The following is an 18,989-nucleotide window of genomic DNA, read 5'->3' as shown; positions in this document are numbered from 1 at the left end:
TTGTACTACTTGTTAGCCTTTCTGGCTAGTTTAGAGGTGGCTGTGTAGTTGGGCTGGTCCTGTACCCTTCCTAGAAGCCAGACTGCATAGCAAAAAAATCATGGGGGAAAAGCATGCATTCTTCAGCAAAAGCAGGCAGGGGCTGCCACGCTGCAATATGACCGCTGGCAGGAGAATGATCTGAGATCTGGTTGACATCAGGCACCTGCAATGAAAACGTAGTGATGATCTGACTAAACAGAGAAACCTAACTGCTTTTAAAGCTTGCTGGATTACAGCCAGCGGTTTACATCACAGGGAATATATATAATATGGGGGAAAAGAAATCCTCACCCACTTGCCTTTTTTATGCAGGTTGCCTTATTTCATCTGTTGACAGGCTTCATTCTTTTCTTTAAATGTCAGGTGAAGAAAGGGCATGTGCTTTAGTGCAGGTACCCATAGCACTTAAAAGTAGACAGTAAGGTGCAGTACTACATGTCTGTGAGGTGTTGTGGCCCATTACTGCTGTGTTGCTGGTAAGAGAGCAAGCCTGTATGTACTGAGCATGGGGGAAGCTGAAACCCAAATGAACTGTGCACTCCGTGTTCACTGGGAGACCTTACAGCACAGGTACGGTCCTCCTCCAGCCTTTGACCTGGAGAAGAAGGAAGATAACGACCTGGTATCTTCCCAGCTTTTTGGGTCCAAGCCCTGTCTGAGACCTGACAAGGCAGAATCTTCTCCTCTCATTATGTAGCAAAAAATTAGAAAAAGCTAATCAATAACTGAACTATCTCTAGATATCACTGAGCTAGGAATGGCACTGAAACACTTTGCTGTCCTGTCAGCCATTTGGGTTGATGTGCCCATCTTGTACACGTATTTGTGTTGACACACTCTGGTGTGTCTGTCAGAGTCCCCCAGCTCCACCTCAGCAGACAAAGCACACGTGGGTTTGGGGATCATGGACGTTGTATCTCATGTACGCCTGAAGATTGTTTCCCCAAGAATGTCCACAGAGCAGTCAGAAGATACAATTGATGTATGCGTATTGTTGCTAGCTTTGATTGATCCATTTGTATCCCAAAGTCGAGGTGCTTCAGTGGCATGAGCCTACTTGGAATAACCTCAACTGCAGGACTGTTGCACCCTGCAAATCTCCTCTGGTTTGTGCACTCTTATTGTACCTCCCTCCCTGTCCAGAGCAGTGTCTTGTTGATTTATAGCATCCTTTCCTTACCACTTTCAAGCCCAAGTTTTCCTGCAGTGGAATAGGGAGAAGTCAGGATGCTGCCAGTGTGTGCCGCCAACTTTAAGCCCTGAAGTAGTGCAGGGTCCCTCAGTTTATGCAAACCCTGGGCTGTGAAGTCTCCTGGGGACTCCTGAGTCCCTTTGAACACCTGGTCTGTGCTGGCCCTCATACTGCTGTAACGTTACTGTCAGTAGTGCCTGAGCCTGCTGGGAGACATCCCTCTCAGCTCTGCTATCCTGGCTGTGGCTGCACTCCAACTGTGTACCTGTCCTGGTCTTCCATGCAGGAGGTCCTCTGGCAAATATATTTTGTCTTACAGTTTAGAAACAATATCTATATCTTTGAAAATGATCGTGCATGTGTTTTCCCCTTTTCTTTAATTTTAACTCATCCATTTTTTCCTTTTACTGTTTCTCCAATAAAACTGGAAAGATGAAGTAGAAACCAGACAAAGGAAAAGTAAGAGTTTTTAAATAAAGACTGAATTTCTTTCCCGTTCTTGGCAGAAATACTTCTTTGCAAACAGTTCATTGATCTCTCTTCTTGATGGAAAACCTTTTTTTTTCTCCTATAATTGCATGAAAAGTATCTTCAGGGATGGATTACAAGAGTGCTGTTTCTTTATTGTTTTTATTTGTGCTATTGAGAGTGTTTTGTTTTCATGCTTTCAAGTAACCGTCCTTTATGACTGCAGGTGAAAGTAGATGTTATCTAGGTTTACAGAATTCTGTAGTTCACTGAGTACTTTTTGAAAGCTTTTGCGGATCATTTTTGCTTAAGTGCATTCCGTTTTGTTTAATGCTTAAACTCATTAAAATTTAATTTTAATCATGACCAAAACAAAGCATTAGGCTATCTTTTTCTTTCCATCAATCTACAAAACTTTGCTAGGTTCATATCACCACTGCTCATAAGGAGGTCACTGAACAGCTAAAGCAGGTGAAGCAGTTAAAGTTTTTATTTCTGAAAGTATGGCATTTGATTATCATTTCTGACTATTTTATTCTGTAAAGCATCTATCATTCTTATTGCTGCTTTACTATGTTTTCAGCATTACTCAAATCAAATAACTCGCCTGTTTTGATATCTGTTCAGTTTTTATGTTAGAGATCATTTGATAAGTTGCTTTCATGATTATTCTCTTAAACTCCTTGGAGTAGTCCAGGCCCAACTGAGATCTATGGCAATTTTGCATTGCATAAGTTCTGCAATGGGAAAAGGATAAAATCTTTTTCTGTTTTGAAAGAGATGCTTCTTGTTATAACACAGTTACATACCTGAGATACAATATTTGCAGAAAGCCTATGATAACACACATGTATGGATTGTAATGATTGTGGCAACAATCTTATGGAGTCTTACAGTATTTTTCATACTGCTTTGCCTTCTGGAGTTGTGTAACAGCAACAAATACCATATCTGGACTTGTGGTTGTAAAGAAAGGTATAAAAAAGAAACAGGTTTGTCACAAAGATTTAAAAATCTGAAGTGAAAAAGACTATAGGTGAAGAAGGTGTAGGTTTAGAAATCATTTGGAAATCAGACATGTACATTTTGAACAAGTTGGTTTTTGACTGCTTGAGGTTGTGAAGTTGGTGTAGAAATGATGGCTTTTTTTCTTTGAATGTGTACATTTAATCCCACACAGGGGAGGATCACGGTGTGGTTAAATGACAATCTTGCCATCACTGTGTTGCCTCCTGGAAGTGCTGGCTGGTCCACGGCCACTGTCCAACCACTGTTTGCTGTCTGAAGCAGCCTCCTGTCATATCAGACCTGTGCTGCGCAGCCTTTGTTCTTCCACCTGTGTGCAAATCCCAGTGAGCACTGCTGCTCCTGATGTTTCTTCTGGGAGGCTTCCTCTTAAGTTACGTGATTTTTTCTGGAGTGTAGTTGTACGAAATACATGATCGTTTCAGCAGTGAAGACTGTGAGAAAGTTCAGCATGAACTTCTATATCAGTTGTTTCAGCAGAGTGTAAAAGAAAGAGCCCTTCCACCCTTCATCCTGTCCTTGGAGTTCTTCCTCTGCCCGCTACACTTCCTCCCTGCCCTGCCACTGCAGTTGCCATTAGTTCTCTTTTCCTTCTTGATCAGCCCTTTCTCCCATCTCAGGTCCATTATCATTCATATAGTCCTTTGTTTGTTCATTTCAGCATGGGTTTGTATGGGGTGAAGGTTTCTTTCATTCCCAAAGGTCCTCATCCTTGCAGTTGTAGGGCTGGAAGCAGTACGGCGTGGCTGACTTTTTTTGAACTTTTCTGCACTTGATTAAGAGCTGTCACCTGTGTATGACAGGTAATCATGAATGTAAAGGAGTAATCCATGAATGTAAAGGGCTGAACTTTGGAGAGGCAGGGTCCCAAAAGGCCAGTGGAGGGGATTTTGTGGAGGACCTCCACATTTAATAAACACAGAAACAGATGGCCCAGGCCCATCTTGTCACAAGACAAGCTGTAATGTCTGATCATTCCAAAAACTGTGAAGCTAACCTGTGGTTTCGCTCATGTTTTCTGGGACAATCACAGTAAACTAGGCTGTCATTTACTATAGATGGAATGGATTGGATTTTCTCAATGCCTGCGTTAAAGTAAGATTTGGCTATTCCCCACCTCACAGGTACATGTTATACATGTATGGGATAAATGATCAGGCTGTGGTTACCACCTAAAAATAGTAAAATACAAATAATGCAAGTAATAAAATTTAATTGTCTATGATAGATCACCAATTTTTAAAAGATAACACAAATCTGACCACTATTTTGGCAATTAAATTTGTGCCAAGAGTTTAAGAAATACTCCTGATAATGATCTATAGGTGCCCTGTGCTTATTACAAATTACCGCATGGTAAAACTTCTCCACGTTATTTCTTCCATGTCCCTACCGGCTCTTCTACAATGCTCTTGGGAGCCAGTGCAGTTGTTTCAGCCTTGCTCACAGCTATGAATGGCAGTATTTAGTTTGCCTTTGGGCATTGTGTACTGTTCCGCTTAATAAATTTAATTCGTCCTCTTATTCACGTTTTATTTCCTTGCTAAATTTTGTCTCATATAATTGCCTTTAGGGATGGATGGACTAAAAAGTCAACACATTTTTTTGGTCATGCATTTTTTCCTTATTTCCTAACAAAGATTTAATATTAGACTAATGATTGATTTTAAGTAACAAGCTTAAAATGGATTGCACATATACAGTCTGTGGCTATTTAAAACTATGATATTTCTGTCTGATTTTGACACCTACTGTCACAGAGCAGGTTTTCTTTTCACCTTGTGACTGTCCCATACTACTGTCTTGTTTCATTTCTTTATGGTAGCCCAGTACTACACTATGCTCTTCTAAATGCTAAATCCTTTTTCTTGAGCAGGAGTAAAGGGTTTGTTGCTCCAGCACCTCTACGGGCAAGAGGACTCAAAGGGGCTTTTGTAGCAAATAAACACCATTTCCCTTGGAATCTCCCCCACATTGTAATTTACCTGCAAAACCAGAAAAAGTACTAGACATTCATATTCATCAAAAAAGTTTCCCTCAAAATGTAGGATATTGTTTCTAAGATCTATCCAAAAATGACCTGCTATAATGCTGCTGGCAAAAAATGAGAAAAATAACATTTTCCAGAAAGCCTCCTCTTCTTACAGCATTCTGTCATGTTTTGACCCTGCTGATGGGATGCCCATTGATTGCGGTCTTTAGTAAGCAGGGTTCAAAGGAGGGTCTCGGCCTTCGCTATCATTTCCTCCAAGCAAATCTCTATGCAATGCTTCATTTCTCTTGTTAGCAGTTTCTCCAGGTAGTGTTGAAACGATCAGCTCATTGTTTACTGAATTCTGCGTAAAGAAACAAAAAGTATTTAAAATCCTGATAAATTTGAGCTTTTACTGGGAAACACTGCTTTCTGAGGTCACAATGTGAAGCTTGTGGGTTTTTGAAGTATTTTGACTTCTTGTTAAAATGTGCCTTCTCATTTTGCAAAAGTCATTCTAATTAATCTGTTTTTATCTGTGACAATGCAAATACTTTACTTGCACTGATAAATGTTCTGCATTAGCGTAAACACCTCCTGCTTAAGGTCATTAACTGCGGATAATGGCTTCCATTTGGCTAAAAGATAGAGTAGGAGAAACAAATGAACTGGCACTCTGAGAATCATTAATTGATAGCATTCTTTGCCTACAAACATTAACATAGAACAGAGCAGCACATCATCTTGCTGATGCTTTGTTAGACAAGCAAGTTTCAACAATCAACCCCAACTGTTTTCCTAGGTATTTGCCGCACTCTTTTGAAACGCTTCCTTTCTCAAAGAGAAAATGCCAAGTGCCAGGCTGATGCAGAGGTAGAAACAATGGGATCGTACAATTAAATGTAAAAGCTGCGCTATTACTCAAACCTTTAACCAGCAGAGAATGTTCCCACAAATACCTGGCACAGCTGTTCTAGTGTTTCTTACACCCCTGGATTGAAGTCTGAAGCTTTTTAGAAAGCAATCTGTTCCCTAACTCACCCAGAGTGTCTGGCAAGGGGCCAGAGTCCTGACCACGTTGCCACAGCAGAGGTGGGAAGGGAGGGAAGCCCCACGTTTTATGGCAGACCATGGTGTGCTCCCCTGGCTGTGCAATAAGCACGTTAAACTCAAGTCCCAGAAGGGTTCTTGGGAACTCACAGATGTTCATATATTTCAGTTATGTTGGACTCCCCTATCACATTTTTGCGATAACATAATTGAACTGTTTATGCCCCCCACAAGTGACTTTTGAGGTTGTAGACAGGGGAAAAGAGACGTAGTGGAGAGGTTGTAGAAAGCAACAGAGCCATATAGCGGTTTGCCAGATCTGCTGTATGGGAATAACCTTGCCAAAATCTGGAAGAAAATTTGGCAGTCTGCCTGTAAAGAGAGCCTAGACTGGTGACTCATCTGCAATAAGAGCAAACAACTCGAAAAAGCTTCTTCCAGCAAGAAAAGTGAGTGAAAGCCACCGTTTTCCCCTTGCCCTTGCAAGGGAGAGCTAATAGCCTACTCCTGTAGCTGTGCTGCCCCGTGGCAGTGGGAATCAACAGGTTGCAGTCAGTTATTTGGATGCCACACAGACTATCCTGCTAACACACTACAGAAAGGGACTATGTGGAGAGGAGGGAAATTAGAAAAGGCATGTCCAGAATTATTATATTAATCATGGTATTACTGTATACTGTGTCTTTCCAGGAATTCATCTCTAGAGTATAATATGTGAGCATGCTTCTTCAGCGTTTCCACGTTGTCCTTTCTCGCTGAAGAAGTGTTTTGGGTCCCCCACCCTGAGATATTAACATTTTTCTTTCTTTTCGGTGGTTGTTTCAAATCTTCTGGGGGACCTTCTGCATTTTTCAGCACTGGCTTTGGAAGCTGAGCTTCGTTTGATCACGGGGTTGTATTTTCTGTCAATTACTGTTACTGATTAAAAAGATTTATGGTCATAGCTACTAGAGAAGAGGTAAGAAAGACTGAACTGTAAAAGTGAAGAAGCATTCATTTTTATTTCTTGGTTCTATTTTGTGCTCCAGGAATTATCGGATGGCCCTGATATTTCCTGGGAGGATGTGGTATCTTTCATTCCTTGTTCACTGGTTGATATTAAGCCTATGGTAATAGTTACCACATTTTTGATGGGATAATGAATCAGGGTGTACAGAAATGAGCTAGAGACTTCTTCCTGCTAGTTTCTAGAAACAAGGCTTCTGCATCACAGGAAAATAACTTTATAAGCAGTTTCAGCAGAGATCAGAGACAACAAGCACATGGCCTTGGACTACTCCATCACTCCTGCAGATTGCAGAGTCAGAATGGGAGGGATGCTGACAATGCTTCCTGTGTTTACAGGGACTGCTGTCATGCCACATTGATAATAGGAAACTATTCCAGGATCATCATCATTGATGGCTGCACGTATTTCTCACAGGCGAACTAACATGAGTCAGTCTTTTTGGTATCCCAAACTAGTAAGACCACTTCTTAGGAGTTAAAATAAGATTCTGAATATCTTAATTCACCTTTTACTGAAACAAATTGACTGAAACCTGGCCTGAGGGAGTCCAGTGATTTTCAGCCAAAGCCAGAACTTCTTCCATTGCCTATTATCATGGTTATGGAGTTAGGCAATGCCAGAAGCGTTGTGTTTGTAACTGGCCTGAGAATACTACCTTGTTTCTGCTGCTGAAAATGGAAATCCCATTGACTGTGAATATTTAATTTGTTACTAAAAAGGGGTTGTTGGTCAAACTCCTCAAATGGAGATATATTTTTTTTCCAAGGGCTGAACACTTGATCATAGGTGAAGCCATTGAATAATGTAGTTGGTAAAACTCAGGTTCCAGAACAAAATTAGGAATACTTCTAGACTTCTAATCCGTGGAGTCCCACAAAGCATCTGATCTATTGAAGCCAAGCCTTGCATATGGTGTGCGTAGGAGAAAAGGTCAGGGGAGGTTGGCTGGCCTGCAGGTGCCTTTTGGTGATTCTAATATGTGTTTTGAAGTGGACTAATATAGTGAGATGCCACTGCACTTGGGGAGCTCTCAGACACTTTTTTTGGCAAAAGTGGCTTATAGATTACGCAAAAGTTTTCTGTTCGGTGTTTGAAGGAAGGGTCACTGGCTGGTCACTGGTTGGTGTCCGTTCATGCAAACAAGTTTAGTTGACAGCAGTCATTGTGGAAACACTACGTGGAATTTGTACATACATCAAGAGCTCTTCTCATCACTGTAGTCTGACAGTGGAATAACTTTCAGTACATGCAGTATGCATCGATAATTCCTTACATGTATGCACATACATATTATCTTGGAAAGCATTATGGTTTGACTGTATTTCCATTCTTCAGTGAATGGTGTGCAAAGTGTTGCTATATACATGGAGTTCCCAGTGTGTGAGAAATGGGAAGTAACTGGAAAAGGAAAGATAAGGTTTCATTTGAAATTATTTGATGTATCTTGTCATCATTTTTCCTTTCAGTCTCCTAAATCAGCTTTTATTAGTGCTGCAAAAAAGGCAAGATTGAAGTCCAATCCTGTCAAAGTGCGCTTCTCAGAAGAAGTAATTATCAATGGCCAGGTGTCGGTGAGTATTCAACTATTCAACCTCAGGAAGGACTGAGCATTTCATCCAAAGGTATGCCTCAAGGCTAGAAAGTGAGGGAATTGTATGGTAGGAACAACGGTGATAGGCTTGCAAAGGGAAGGGTTTTTCTGTTTCTGAAGTTTTCAAAAGATCTGTTTTTAAAGTCCATTGGGCCCATAACATTGTGAAAATTTGTCCCTTCTTAAAATAAAATTAAAATGCTAGTGAATGCATTTTGTGGTGATTACACATATGTGCCTATCTTTATAGTCTTGGTAATGCTTGCTTGGGTTTTTTTCAGAGCAACGGGAAAACCCATAAGCTCAAGAGAAGTAGCATGTCAGGAAAACAGATTAACTTTACGTTACAGACCTCTTTAAAATTTGTTTTATCTACTTGAACTCATTGCTTACAGCCCTCAGGCAAAGACAGACGCCCTTTGAGAGGCACTGAACTCCTCCTTAAACGTGAACTCCCAGTTCATTTTCATAATTTATCAGAATATTGTTCCACACTGATGTCTTTATCCAACTCTTCCAAACATAAATTGATACTGCATTTTGTCAAAAGTGATTTCTGCTTTAAAAAGAACAAACAAAAAAACAAACCAAAGCTTTCCTTCCCTTCCTTTTTCCAGTTTATTTTACTATCTTTGTTATGAATTCTTACAATTAAGTAGCAATAGTGTATGTTACTCTTCTTAAATGATGACTGATATTAGCATTTAATATCCAACTATAAAGAGAATGTAAAACGTCTTGATTGTAATTCTTAGTAATGAATCTGCAGTTCTCGTTTTGTAGATTGAGGACACTGAACACCTCACTATATTTAGAGGAACTATAATCTGTTTTTCTGTTTTATTGAAAATGTTTCAACTTTAAAGGTAGCATTGTCAGAGAGATAGTATTTAGGGAAAGAAAATACTCCAAGCCAGACATGAAATGTATGTGAACAGTTATATTTTTCCAGGAAAGAGACCTACAGATGGCAGCTGTAAAGAGCGTTGCTGGACACTTGCAGGCTTTTGCACGTTCTGCTTTCAATTTCTGCCAACAGACTCCTTTTCAGTTGTTACCTTTCCATCTGAATGACGTCCTTCTTTCTAGAACAACATTTAGGTTTTCCTTATTACATGTTGTAATCTGATTCACTAATTTGCTTGGCAGGAAACAGTTAAGGACAATTCACTTCTTTTCATGCCAAATGTTCTGAAGGTGTATCTTGAAAATGGACAAACCAAATCTTTCCGTTTTGACTGCAGCACTTCAATAAAGGTAGGCTAGATATACCTTGGCATACAGTGCCAAGAATGCCAGTTAACTCTTTTTAAGACCTTCTGTAATTAAAATTTACTTGGAATGCTTTAATAACAAAATTACTGGTGGATTCAGTTGGGGCTGGATTCAAAATTTAGAAATAATGAGGTTTGGGTCAATTTTTCTGCTGCTAAAAACATATGGTATTGCCACTGAAGAAGTAGAAGTGATCATTTTAATGTGCCTGGAGAGCAAGTAGAATTGTGTGGTCCTATCATTTTGATATGCTGCCAAATACTAGCATGATTTGTCAGCAAAAGTCAGGAGCTAAGAAGATTAAGACGTTGGTTACTAATTGAATATCATCTAGCTTGTCATCCAGTGAACTTGGGATGGGATATTGTAGGGTTATGCTGGTGATAAATTGCTCGTCTCAGTGTAATGCCCTCTGTGCTTTCCATAACACATTTCACATACAGAAATAAAGAGGTGAAGCCCTGGCACACAACTGAGGCTGCTAGGGAGTGTCTGTGACACTGTTCCACGTAGGTTCCTAAACCAGAGGCGGCGGCGGTGTCTGTGAGTGCTTTGGAGTAGCATAGTAAGCAGCATGGCTAGCACTGTTGGGCATGCTGCTGGTCTCTCAAGCATTTTTGTTTGGGTGAGCTAGTTTTAACACAGATTGGTTACCAAATCTAGTTCACTGCATGGTAGCGTGCATGCTTGGGACACTGAGACAAGAGAGATGCATGGGTGGGAATGATCAGTGAAGGCTGGGGGTGCAATTTTCAGCTGCACTGCCAGCTTTTGCTGGTTCTAAGGGATTGTAAAGATATGTATATTTGAAGACAGGCTGCTTGTGTGCTCACTGTGATTCAGCAGTATGCTCAATCAGTAAGAACAGCAAGGAGAGTGATTTACTAAGGTAAACAAGAAGAAATTTACTGCAATCTGAAGGCAAAACACATACTGAAGTTACACTTAAAAATGGGCTGCAATATCTGTTTATAGTCCATATATATGCCTTAGGCATAAGTTGAGTGCAGGTAATGGATACAAGCCTCCACTCTGCAGCCATGGGATACTGAATTCCTCCAGTTGATTTGAGAATTTGTTTGGATGAAGAAATAGTAGACATTTTTTCACGTAAATAGTGACGTCTCCATGCCCACGAGCCCATTTTCCAGTATTTTCTTTTTTGAGCATAAAACCAACCAACCAGTTCCAGGATATTTTGCCTCTGAAGACCAGTCTTTGGCCATCACATTACATTAGTTTTCAGTAGTTCTGTCATGGGTGTGTCATGTACTGTAAGGACATAGACCCAGCCTGAAGCCATTTGCAAAGACACCCACGTGGGCGTAGCGACCTAGCTGTATTGATGTTGTAAGCCTGCGTTGACCTGAGTCATTCTATCTGTAGGAATAATTTCCTTCGCATTGAATTCAGGCAATTATATATTCCACAGCTTGCACAGCTATATATTACATATTCTTGCATGTATGTGTGTGTATATTCCTCATTGTGGCTGGGTGGGTGTAGATTGCCTCTCCTATTCTTAAACTGAGGTGGAGTAGACATGCTGCAATTGAGTCAAGGCTACTGCAGGTTTTTCCCACCCCTAGCAGTCCAGTAAGTCACCACTTAACGATGAAGGTAAAACCAGTGCCTTACCTGCAGTCATTGATTTCCTTATCGCTGGGAGGTAGCACCTGGGCTGACTCTTGAGTTATAGGATGAGAGGGTAGGCTAGCAAAAAAATTTGGTTCAGTAGTTCAGTGCCTGTGTGCCTTAGCATCATATTTTAAAAGACCCAAGACGGCTAATGGAAAACAGTGCCATTATCACCCCCTCTTAAAAATTTACATTTATTATGTCTCTTCACATTCCTGTTACGTCCTTTGAGCATAGTTTAGGAGTATAAATAAAAGTAGGCTTAACGTGTAAGCAATAATTTCCCTATTTGTCAGAACAGCATAATATTAACCTCCATTATTTAGAGTGGTTGCTTGCAATCCATTAATGCTGTCTTATATTCTTTACATTGTACAGTTTCCCCATCTTCCTACACACATTTTTCATCCTTCCACCGATTTGGTGTTGATTTTCCATAAACACACTGTAATTGATCAATTAATTTTCCTAAATTATGTTAAAATACTTGAATTATCATTTGTCATGATCTCCTTAATAAGTCTTATCCATCTGGATACTTATGTATATAAAAATCTTCTGGATGTATAGGGATGTTTAAATTTTTTCCCCAACATAATGTGAAACTATTTTTAAATGGTGGGTTATTATGTATTTCTTTTTCCTACTACATTCACTAAAGCAAAAGATATCTTGCCAGATGATATTAATACTCTGCATATATTTACAAGGCATTATATGAAAGTAAAGTAGGGATTGGTTAAATTTTTTTTTTAGGAGGTTTGTTTAGTGTTATTTTAGAAAAAAATGTTCTCAAATTAATTACCCTTAGACATAATCCAGTGTGAAAAAAACTAATTAAAAGTCTGAAAAAATGGAGTTTATACTATAAATTAACATGGTCCCCGAATCCAGAGCTACTGTTCTGCAAAGCTGTCATCATTATTGACTTCTCTGTCAGCATTTAAAACTCAAGAAGTGAACTTCAAAAACCTCCTTGCCCTAAGAACAAATAAAGGCCATTCATTTAATTTTTTGTTGAACATATAAATTTGTTTGTACTGCTTGTTGACCCTACCCCAAAAGTAAGTGAAGAAAGCAGCAAGACCACCTCTCCTTGCTGATGGAGATGTTTTATTTCTAGGGTGACAGAGAGATATGATTTAAGGGCCACATAAGTACAATTTGCATGTTAAACTGCACAGGAAGTTGTCTGTTCACAGCAGCCCCATGTATGTATTTTTCATGTGCATATCTGGTACCATCTCAGGGATGTTCAAATATAAAGGCACTGATTTTTCACTAGGTGAATGTTTGTGATGTCTTGTATACTCGTGCAGAACAGGCACGAGACATGACCATCCTCTCGTTTAACATCTGGGCTTCCACCCCTGTGCTGGGTACATGCAGGGTGTGTGGCAGTGAAGAACTGGGTCCCAGGCACTTCATGGATTTAAGCACGTTATAAATCTTTTGTTAATTAGGATGTCATCTTAACACTCCAAGAAAAGCTTTCCATCAAGTGTATTGAACACTTTTCCCTGATGCTGGAGCAGAGGATTGAAGGATCTGGAACAAAACTCCTTTTGCTACATGAACAGGAGACTCTAACTCAGGTTTGTGTAATATGTGAAAACAAATGTTAATGACACAGGTTAATCAGTAAATTATCCATCTTTTTAATTACATGAGTGAGTTAACTGCAAGTTTTATAGTTTGATACAGTCTATCAAATACCAATGATATTTAGATATGATTGTAAGAATCAGTTTCTCACAAAAAAACAATTATTTTTCTATTATATAGGCATCATATTTCATTGCTTCATTGGACCCTTAAAAAGTATTAAGAAGTTTGTTAAAGATTGGACTGAAAGCTAGAAAATATTTATCAAGCCTTTTTCGTTTCTTACATGACCCAGCTAGTAAACGTTCTCAACAGCTGGGAAATCCATGCTAACAATTCTGAGAACCACGGTCTGCCCAAATTCCTTTAAAAACCTAATTTTGATCTTTGGTTCCTATCTCATTATACAGATCTGTATTTGAGTGACAGGGAATAATACTCTCTCTGATGAAGTCAAGTTTGGCTTGTTTATACAGCAATACATAATGTCACTTCAATGGTGATAAATTGTGACCAGAAAATACTGGTGTGACTTTCTTCCTTAGATCAGGGAGGTGTGGCTAGAACAAAAGTTGCTTCACAGTTCCCAGCAGAGGACCCTGATTTTAAGTGCTTATCATTTTGCGAAACTCTTTAGCTTGAAATTTTCCATATTTCTGTGTTTCAGGAGGACATTAGTATTTTTTAAATTTCACCTAAATTTGGAAAGAAAAAAAAAAGGACTCTTAGATGACAGGGGAAAAAATATTTAATTTAAATGCCAGAATACCCTTGACCTTATAACTGAGTCGGTGTAATAGTATGAGGGAACTTAGTTTACCAGCCAAGTCTTTCTAGCATTTTCTAACCTTTAAGCACTTGACTCTGCTATGTTAACTTTCTTTTCTTGTGGATATAAGCTATCCAGTAATTGCACAATATCCATAAGTACTCAAAATACTGGCTCTCCTGACCTAGCTGTCTTTCTTTGAAGTAGTTGGCAAAATTCTCATTAAAATCAGAAGGATCAGAATAAACCAACACAGTGAGCTTTTGAAAATCCCATCCAGAGCTTTTATTTATACATATATAATTATGCCTAGATATGTTGGAATGGAGTCAAAGACAATGTGAGATAAACATGCTTTTTGAAAAGGGCAATTGTTAGGGCAAGACAGAGATTTCATTGGTGAATTTTAAAAATATATGGTTTCATCTATTAAAGATGTGGATCATAAAGTACACTAACTCTCTTAACTGCATTAGGCTAATTAAATAAACCACATTAATTCTGAGGGTGTCTTCTTTGGAGTTGCTGTAAAATCAGCAATACTTTAATTTCCAATTATAATGTTGCTGTTGACCATGATTTACAATGGTGTTATTGGATCGTTATTCTTTCATCCAATTATTGATTAGCTGTCTGGTGGTCCCCTGTAATTATACCCAGATTAGTGTTACATGCTTGACAAAGTTTAGCTGCCCAACACACAAAGCGGTCTTTTTAATTTTTTAATATATTGGGAGAGATTTGTATTGATCAGAAATCATAGGGTAGATTTCTTAATCCAGAAAAACCCAGGAATAAGACCTAGTATCTCCAAATTGCCTGATGGATTAAAACAAGAAAGACAAAGTGAGAATAGTGGCTACCAAGCTGTGTTTCACCTGTGTTCTCAGTCAGTCTAAGAAATAAAATGTGACCTCACCCCAAAAACCTTCTAGGCCTTCTCGTGTATGAGTATTTTGGTCCTGCTGAAACACAACTCAGTTTGTATTTCACTTGGGTGGTTTTCATTGAAGTCTGTTTTCTTCATCCTTTCACTCTGGTTTTCATTGAGTGAATTCTGTTGCTTTGATGATGAGTTGTACTGGGCAGTCATGCCTATATGAGTCTAAAAGTCTCTCCACAAAATCATATATATGGTGTTCTTATGTGAAGAACATAAGAACTGTATAAGGAGCCTGTGGCAAAGCTCTTTGTTGGATAGAATTATTTTTCTTGCTACCACATGGCTCTGGAGTAGGGTCACATTGCCTGCGTTGCTCAACCAGGGTTGCCAAGCTCTAATATAACTATTGCACTGCCCTAGGTGACCCAGAGGCCAAGCTCGCATAAGATGAGATGTCTTTTCAGGATTAGCTTTGTCCCAAAGGATCCCATTGATCTTTTAAGAAGAGATCCAGTTGCTTTTGAATATCTCTATGTACAGGTAAGTGAAAGCACAGCCATCGTTGGTGTAAAAAAGAATAAAAAGATAATGGCACTCAGTGTATATATAATTTGTATCTTCACATGGAAAAGCATGGCTGCAGTAAATCCTGGGGTTTATTTCTGCTGTGTAAAGCCAATGAATGCACTTGGGGAATGTGCAAATCTTTATCATCTGCAAAGCCCCCTTCCTTCGTAAGTCTCTCCAAATAGTAATGCTTTGATATCTTTCCAAAATATATTTGGCTTTAGAAAAGAGTGAAGCTGAATTAATTGCTAATACTTTTTTTTTTTTCCTGCTACTGTAATATCAGACAGAAATGATGTCTGAAAAGGAACTTCCAGTAAAATGGATGAGAAAATTGATGTACAAGCAATGTGGTCTCCTGGGTATCTCACCAGTTACAAACCTGCTATCCTGAGTCCAGATACACTGATACCCTCCCCACACTCTTTATGAGAGAGAATTACTGTTTTCCCCAGGAAGGATGAAGAGAGTTTATATTAAAATATTCATGCCTCCTGTCCTTTGACATAAGTACTTGTGTTCTTCAGAAGTGTCCATATCCTGGTGAGCCTATCTGACACCTTTGAGAGCAACAGACCTACCTTCAGCATGGTCCCGCTTCTGAGTTCAGGGTTACTCTTCATGCAATATTAATTTAAAAACAATAACAAAAAAAAGAAAATAATAAAGGACTGTAATTTATTTTTAAGATTTTTAAACTTGATGCTCCCTCTACTGGTTCTTTGGCAGAGCTGTAACGACGTGGTTCAGGAAAGATTTGGACCAGAACTGAAATACGACATTGCCCTGAGGCTGGCTGCATTACAAATGTATATTGCAACTGTGACCACCAAGCAAACTCAGAAAATATCCCTCAAATATATAGAGTAAGTTGAGAATACAGCATTTTCTTTAAAAGTGAAACATTAGAAGTAACTCATAGATTCTTTAAGGCTGTTTCCTTAATATATGTATGTGCATACACCAATTTTGCATTTGTTCTTTGTTGCTGAAATTGATTCAGGTGTGTTAAGAGCTGTAAGTGTGGACCTTTTGGTCCATTTACCTTTTGGTTATTTGTTTAGGAACGTGAAATAGCCTATAAAGGTAAATAAGATTAACTCATTTGCTTTCAATGATGTAATGGTGTGATCTAATTTTATATGGTCTGAATCCTAAGGTTTTAACAGAGATTATTACAGTAAGATTCAGATGATTTCTTGATTCAGAAAACTATAAGGTCTTAGATTCTATGTATAAGATTTCTTAAATAGAGAAGTATCCCAGTAGGCACTGTTTTAAGTTAGAAAACATGTATATGTAACTACGAATAAAAAGAAAATTTCCAAAATGCAACTATATGTACATCTGCTTGGATTTAAAAAACAAAACAACAAACCCAACACTTTTGTTGTTGTTGTTGCTCAGTTTACTTGCAGAATGGAAATAATAACTGTTGCAAACTCAGTCTTGTAGAGTTTATCCACCTTACTGAAGATCATGTTATATTGTAGCCTATTAATGAATCAGCAGAAATAATTACTGAAAAGTGAAGTCAGTCTTCTATCAAAAGCAGTGCTTCAAGCAGAGGAGAAAATTTGGTAAAAGGAGGGGGGGATGGGTTGTTTTTGAGGGAGAATAAAAGCCCACAAAATTGAAGTGGAAAAGACAATGGCTGGCTGGTTTGCATGTTCTAAAAAAAACCCTAGAAGATAAAATTAAATCTGACATTATGGTGCTAAATCTGTGATTTTAATTCTATAATGGTACTTGCCAATGTAATTAAGTGGTGTTTAACAATATAGCATAGACTCTAAACATACAAATTTATAACTTCTTCTCTGTATGGCATGATGCAAGAGATGGAAGGGATAGAACAGAGATTATATATCATTTAAAAACATCTTTTTCATAAGTAATACACAGTTTGAATATAGAAAATAATGTGTTACTGCAAAACTCTGGACCTGATCAACTCTTCAGTTTTCAGGTGTTCATTTACTTGGCATCACAGTCACCAGTCTTTAGATAAATAATCATCACAGGAATGTGAAATTAAATATATGCCTTTTATTGCAGAAAAGAATGGGGATTAGAGACTTTTCTTCCATCTGCTGTGCTGCAAAGCATGAAAGAAAAGAACATAAAGAAAGCACTTTCACACCTTGTCAAAGCAAATCAAAACCTAGTTCCTCCGGGTAAAAAGGTATTACATTTGCATCTTAATGGAAAATATGTTTTAAAGAACAGAAGGGGTGGCATGCATAGGAAACATTTAAAGTTAATCCTTCGGAGAAGCACCTAGCCATTATGTTTTCAGAGGTTTTACTTCTGGTGCTCGGTACAACATAGCCAAGAACAATTAAAAATAATTAATTATACCCCAACTAAACTATCTTCTTATCTTGAGAGTGCCAGAAAACTTGTTATTAATACTTCAAGTATGATAAAGCTATATATTTTTTTTAATTAATTTAGTGCTTCCTATTAATGGCAGACTTGTTAGGAAAGTTATTGTTCTGTCTTTGATGCTCTTATCTGAACCACATTAACCTATGGATCTGACATAAATGCTGTTTTTCAAGATTGTTTTGTTATGCTGTAGGTAAAGACTTTTTGCTGGCCAAGATCTAAGTGGATAGATGATGGTCCTTACAGTAAATGACCCTCCTTGCTGTTGTAAAATGCTTTTCTTAGCACTAAGGGTTCACTTCAGCTGGGAAAAAAACCATGTAGAAGACAATATCTCTGAGAAATGCCTTTGTTAATGCATACAGCTGAGGCTGGGTTTAGACACCAGAATGAGGTTTCTTTATGCAAGTCATCTAGTAGTCAATGGAGAGAAACAGGCACTTCTAGGCAGCAATTCATCCCATCTCATGTTAGGAACCAAAAATAGGTACAGATGACTTGTGTCCCAGAAATGCCTATTTCTCTCCATGGACTATAAAAAGAACCTAAGAGTGACTAGTTGAGATACAAGATGAGTTGAATCCTGCTTCATGGCACTTTGTTTCTGAACAGGAAAAAACCCAAACACCTGGTGCCTGAGCTAAGGTGCACTGTGATCAGCAGAAATCCTGCTGGGAGATTTCAGATCACATGATGACTGTGAGCATAGCTCTATGTGTTTGACCTGCAATGCTCAGGAGGAAAGGCCATCTTTTTGACTGAAGCACTGCACATCTCCTGTACTGCTGCATCTAAAGCTAAATAATGCCAGTTGCTTATTGTTTGTTCTGGTAGTGTAAATTTGGGGTTATTTTGGAAGCCATTGCTGCTGCAGCCCTTGCAGGTGATGACAGTGGCATATGGTGTCAGTTCTTGGTTAGAAGAGAGGTTGCAAGAGTCCCTTCCTGCAGCAAGCAGACTTCATTGGTTTTGCTTCATTCTTTTTGGTTCACACTTTGAAAATATGTTGTGTGCCCACCTGCTTTTTTAGCAGGTAGGTCTCAGAAACAAAGCATCTGAGCTCATCTTCACCTTCTGTCTCACTCGTAGGTACTAACACAAGAACCGATTTCTTCCTGGGGTCTTCTCTTCCTCTGCATGAAGGGAAGCCTGTCATTCTCAGGATTGTCCCCTTTTTTATGACCTCCATGTCTTTCTCCACCAACTGTGCACCTGGTGAAGGGAAGGGGAAAACATTACAGCTAGCTGCTCTGCTTTGGATCCATTTCGTCCTTGGTGTCTGGAAAAACCTTAGGATAGGGAGGTCTTAAAATGTTGTTCAAGATCAAATAAGATCTTGAATTAGAAATCTAGTGGCTGAAATGAGAATAGCAAATGAGATCAGCTTGTTTTATCTTTTCTTTTAAAAGTCCAGATACAAGGATTTACGCCAGGGAGCTCTAAGGTTTGGGTCCAGACTGCTTGGGTGAAATGAACTGTTTCTTCTTTCCATTCAGTCTCATATTTTTTTT

The 18,989-nt window shown here is 38.8% G+C and overlaps 1 protein-coding gene across 3 annotated transcripts in view; it reads left to right on the top strand.

Annotated features, from left to right (window-relative positions):
* FRMPD4 (FERM and PDZ domain containing 4) overlaps positions 1-18,989 on the top strand; it is a 300,651-nt gene that overhangs the window by 269,879 nt on the left and 11,783 nt on the right. For all 3 annotated transcript variants that reach the window (XM_040582750.1, XM_040582751.1, XM_040582752.1), the window contains exons 6-11: positions 8,226-8,330; positions 9,500-9,607; positions 12,727-12,858; positions 14,941-15,060; positions 15,817-15,953; positions 17,146-17,272. In XM_040582750.1, the coding sequence (XP_040438684.1) occupies positions 8,226-8,330; positions 9,500-9,607; positions 12,727-12,858; positions 14,941-15,060; positions 15,817-15,953; positions 17,146-17,272 (729 nt within the window). The remainder of the gene's footprint in view (positions 1-8,225; positions 8,331-9,499; positions 9,608-12,726; positions 12,859-14,940; positions 15,061-15,816; positions 15,954-17,145; positions 17,273-18,989) is intronic.

The sequence above is a fragment of the Falco naumanni genome, chromosome 2 (genome assembly GCF_017639655.2).
Source record: "Falco naumanni isolate bFalNau1 chromosome 2, bFalNau1.pat, whole genome shotgun sequence".
In the NCBI taxonomy this organism is placed as follows: Eukaryota; Metazoa; Chordata; class Aves; order Falconiformes; family Falconidae; genus Falco; species Falco naumanni.
Note: the sequence above shows the minus strand (reverse complement) of the source record. Positions and strands in the feature narration are given on the sequence as shown.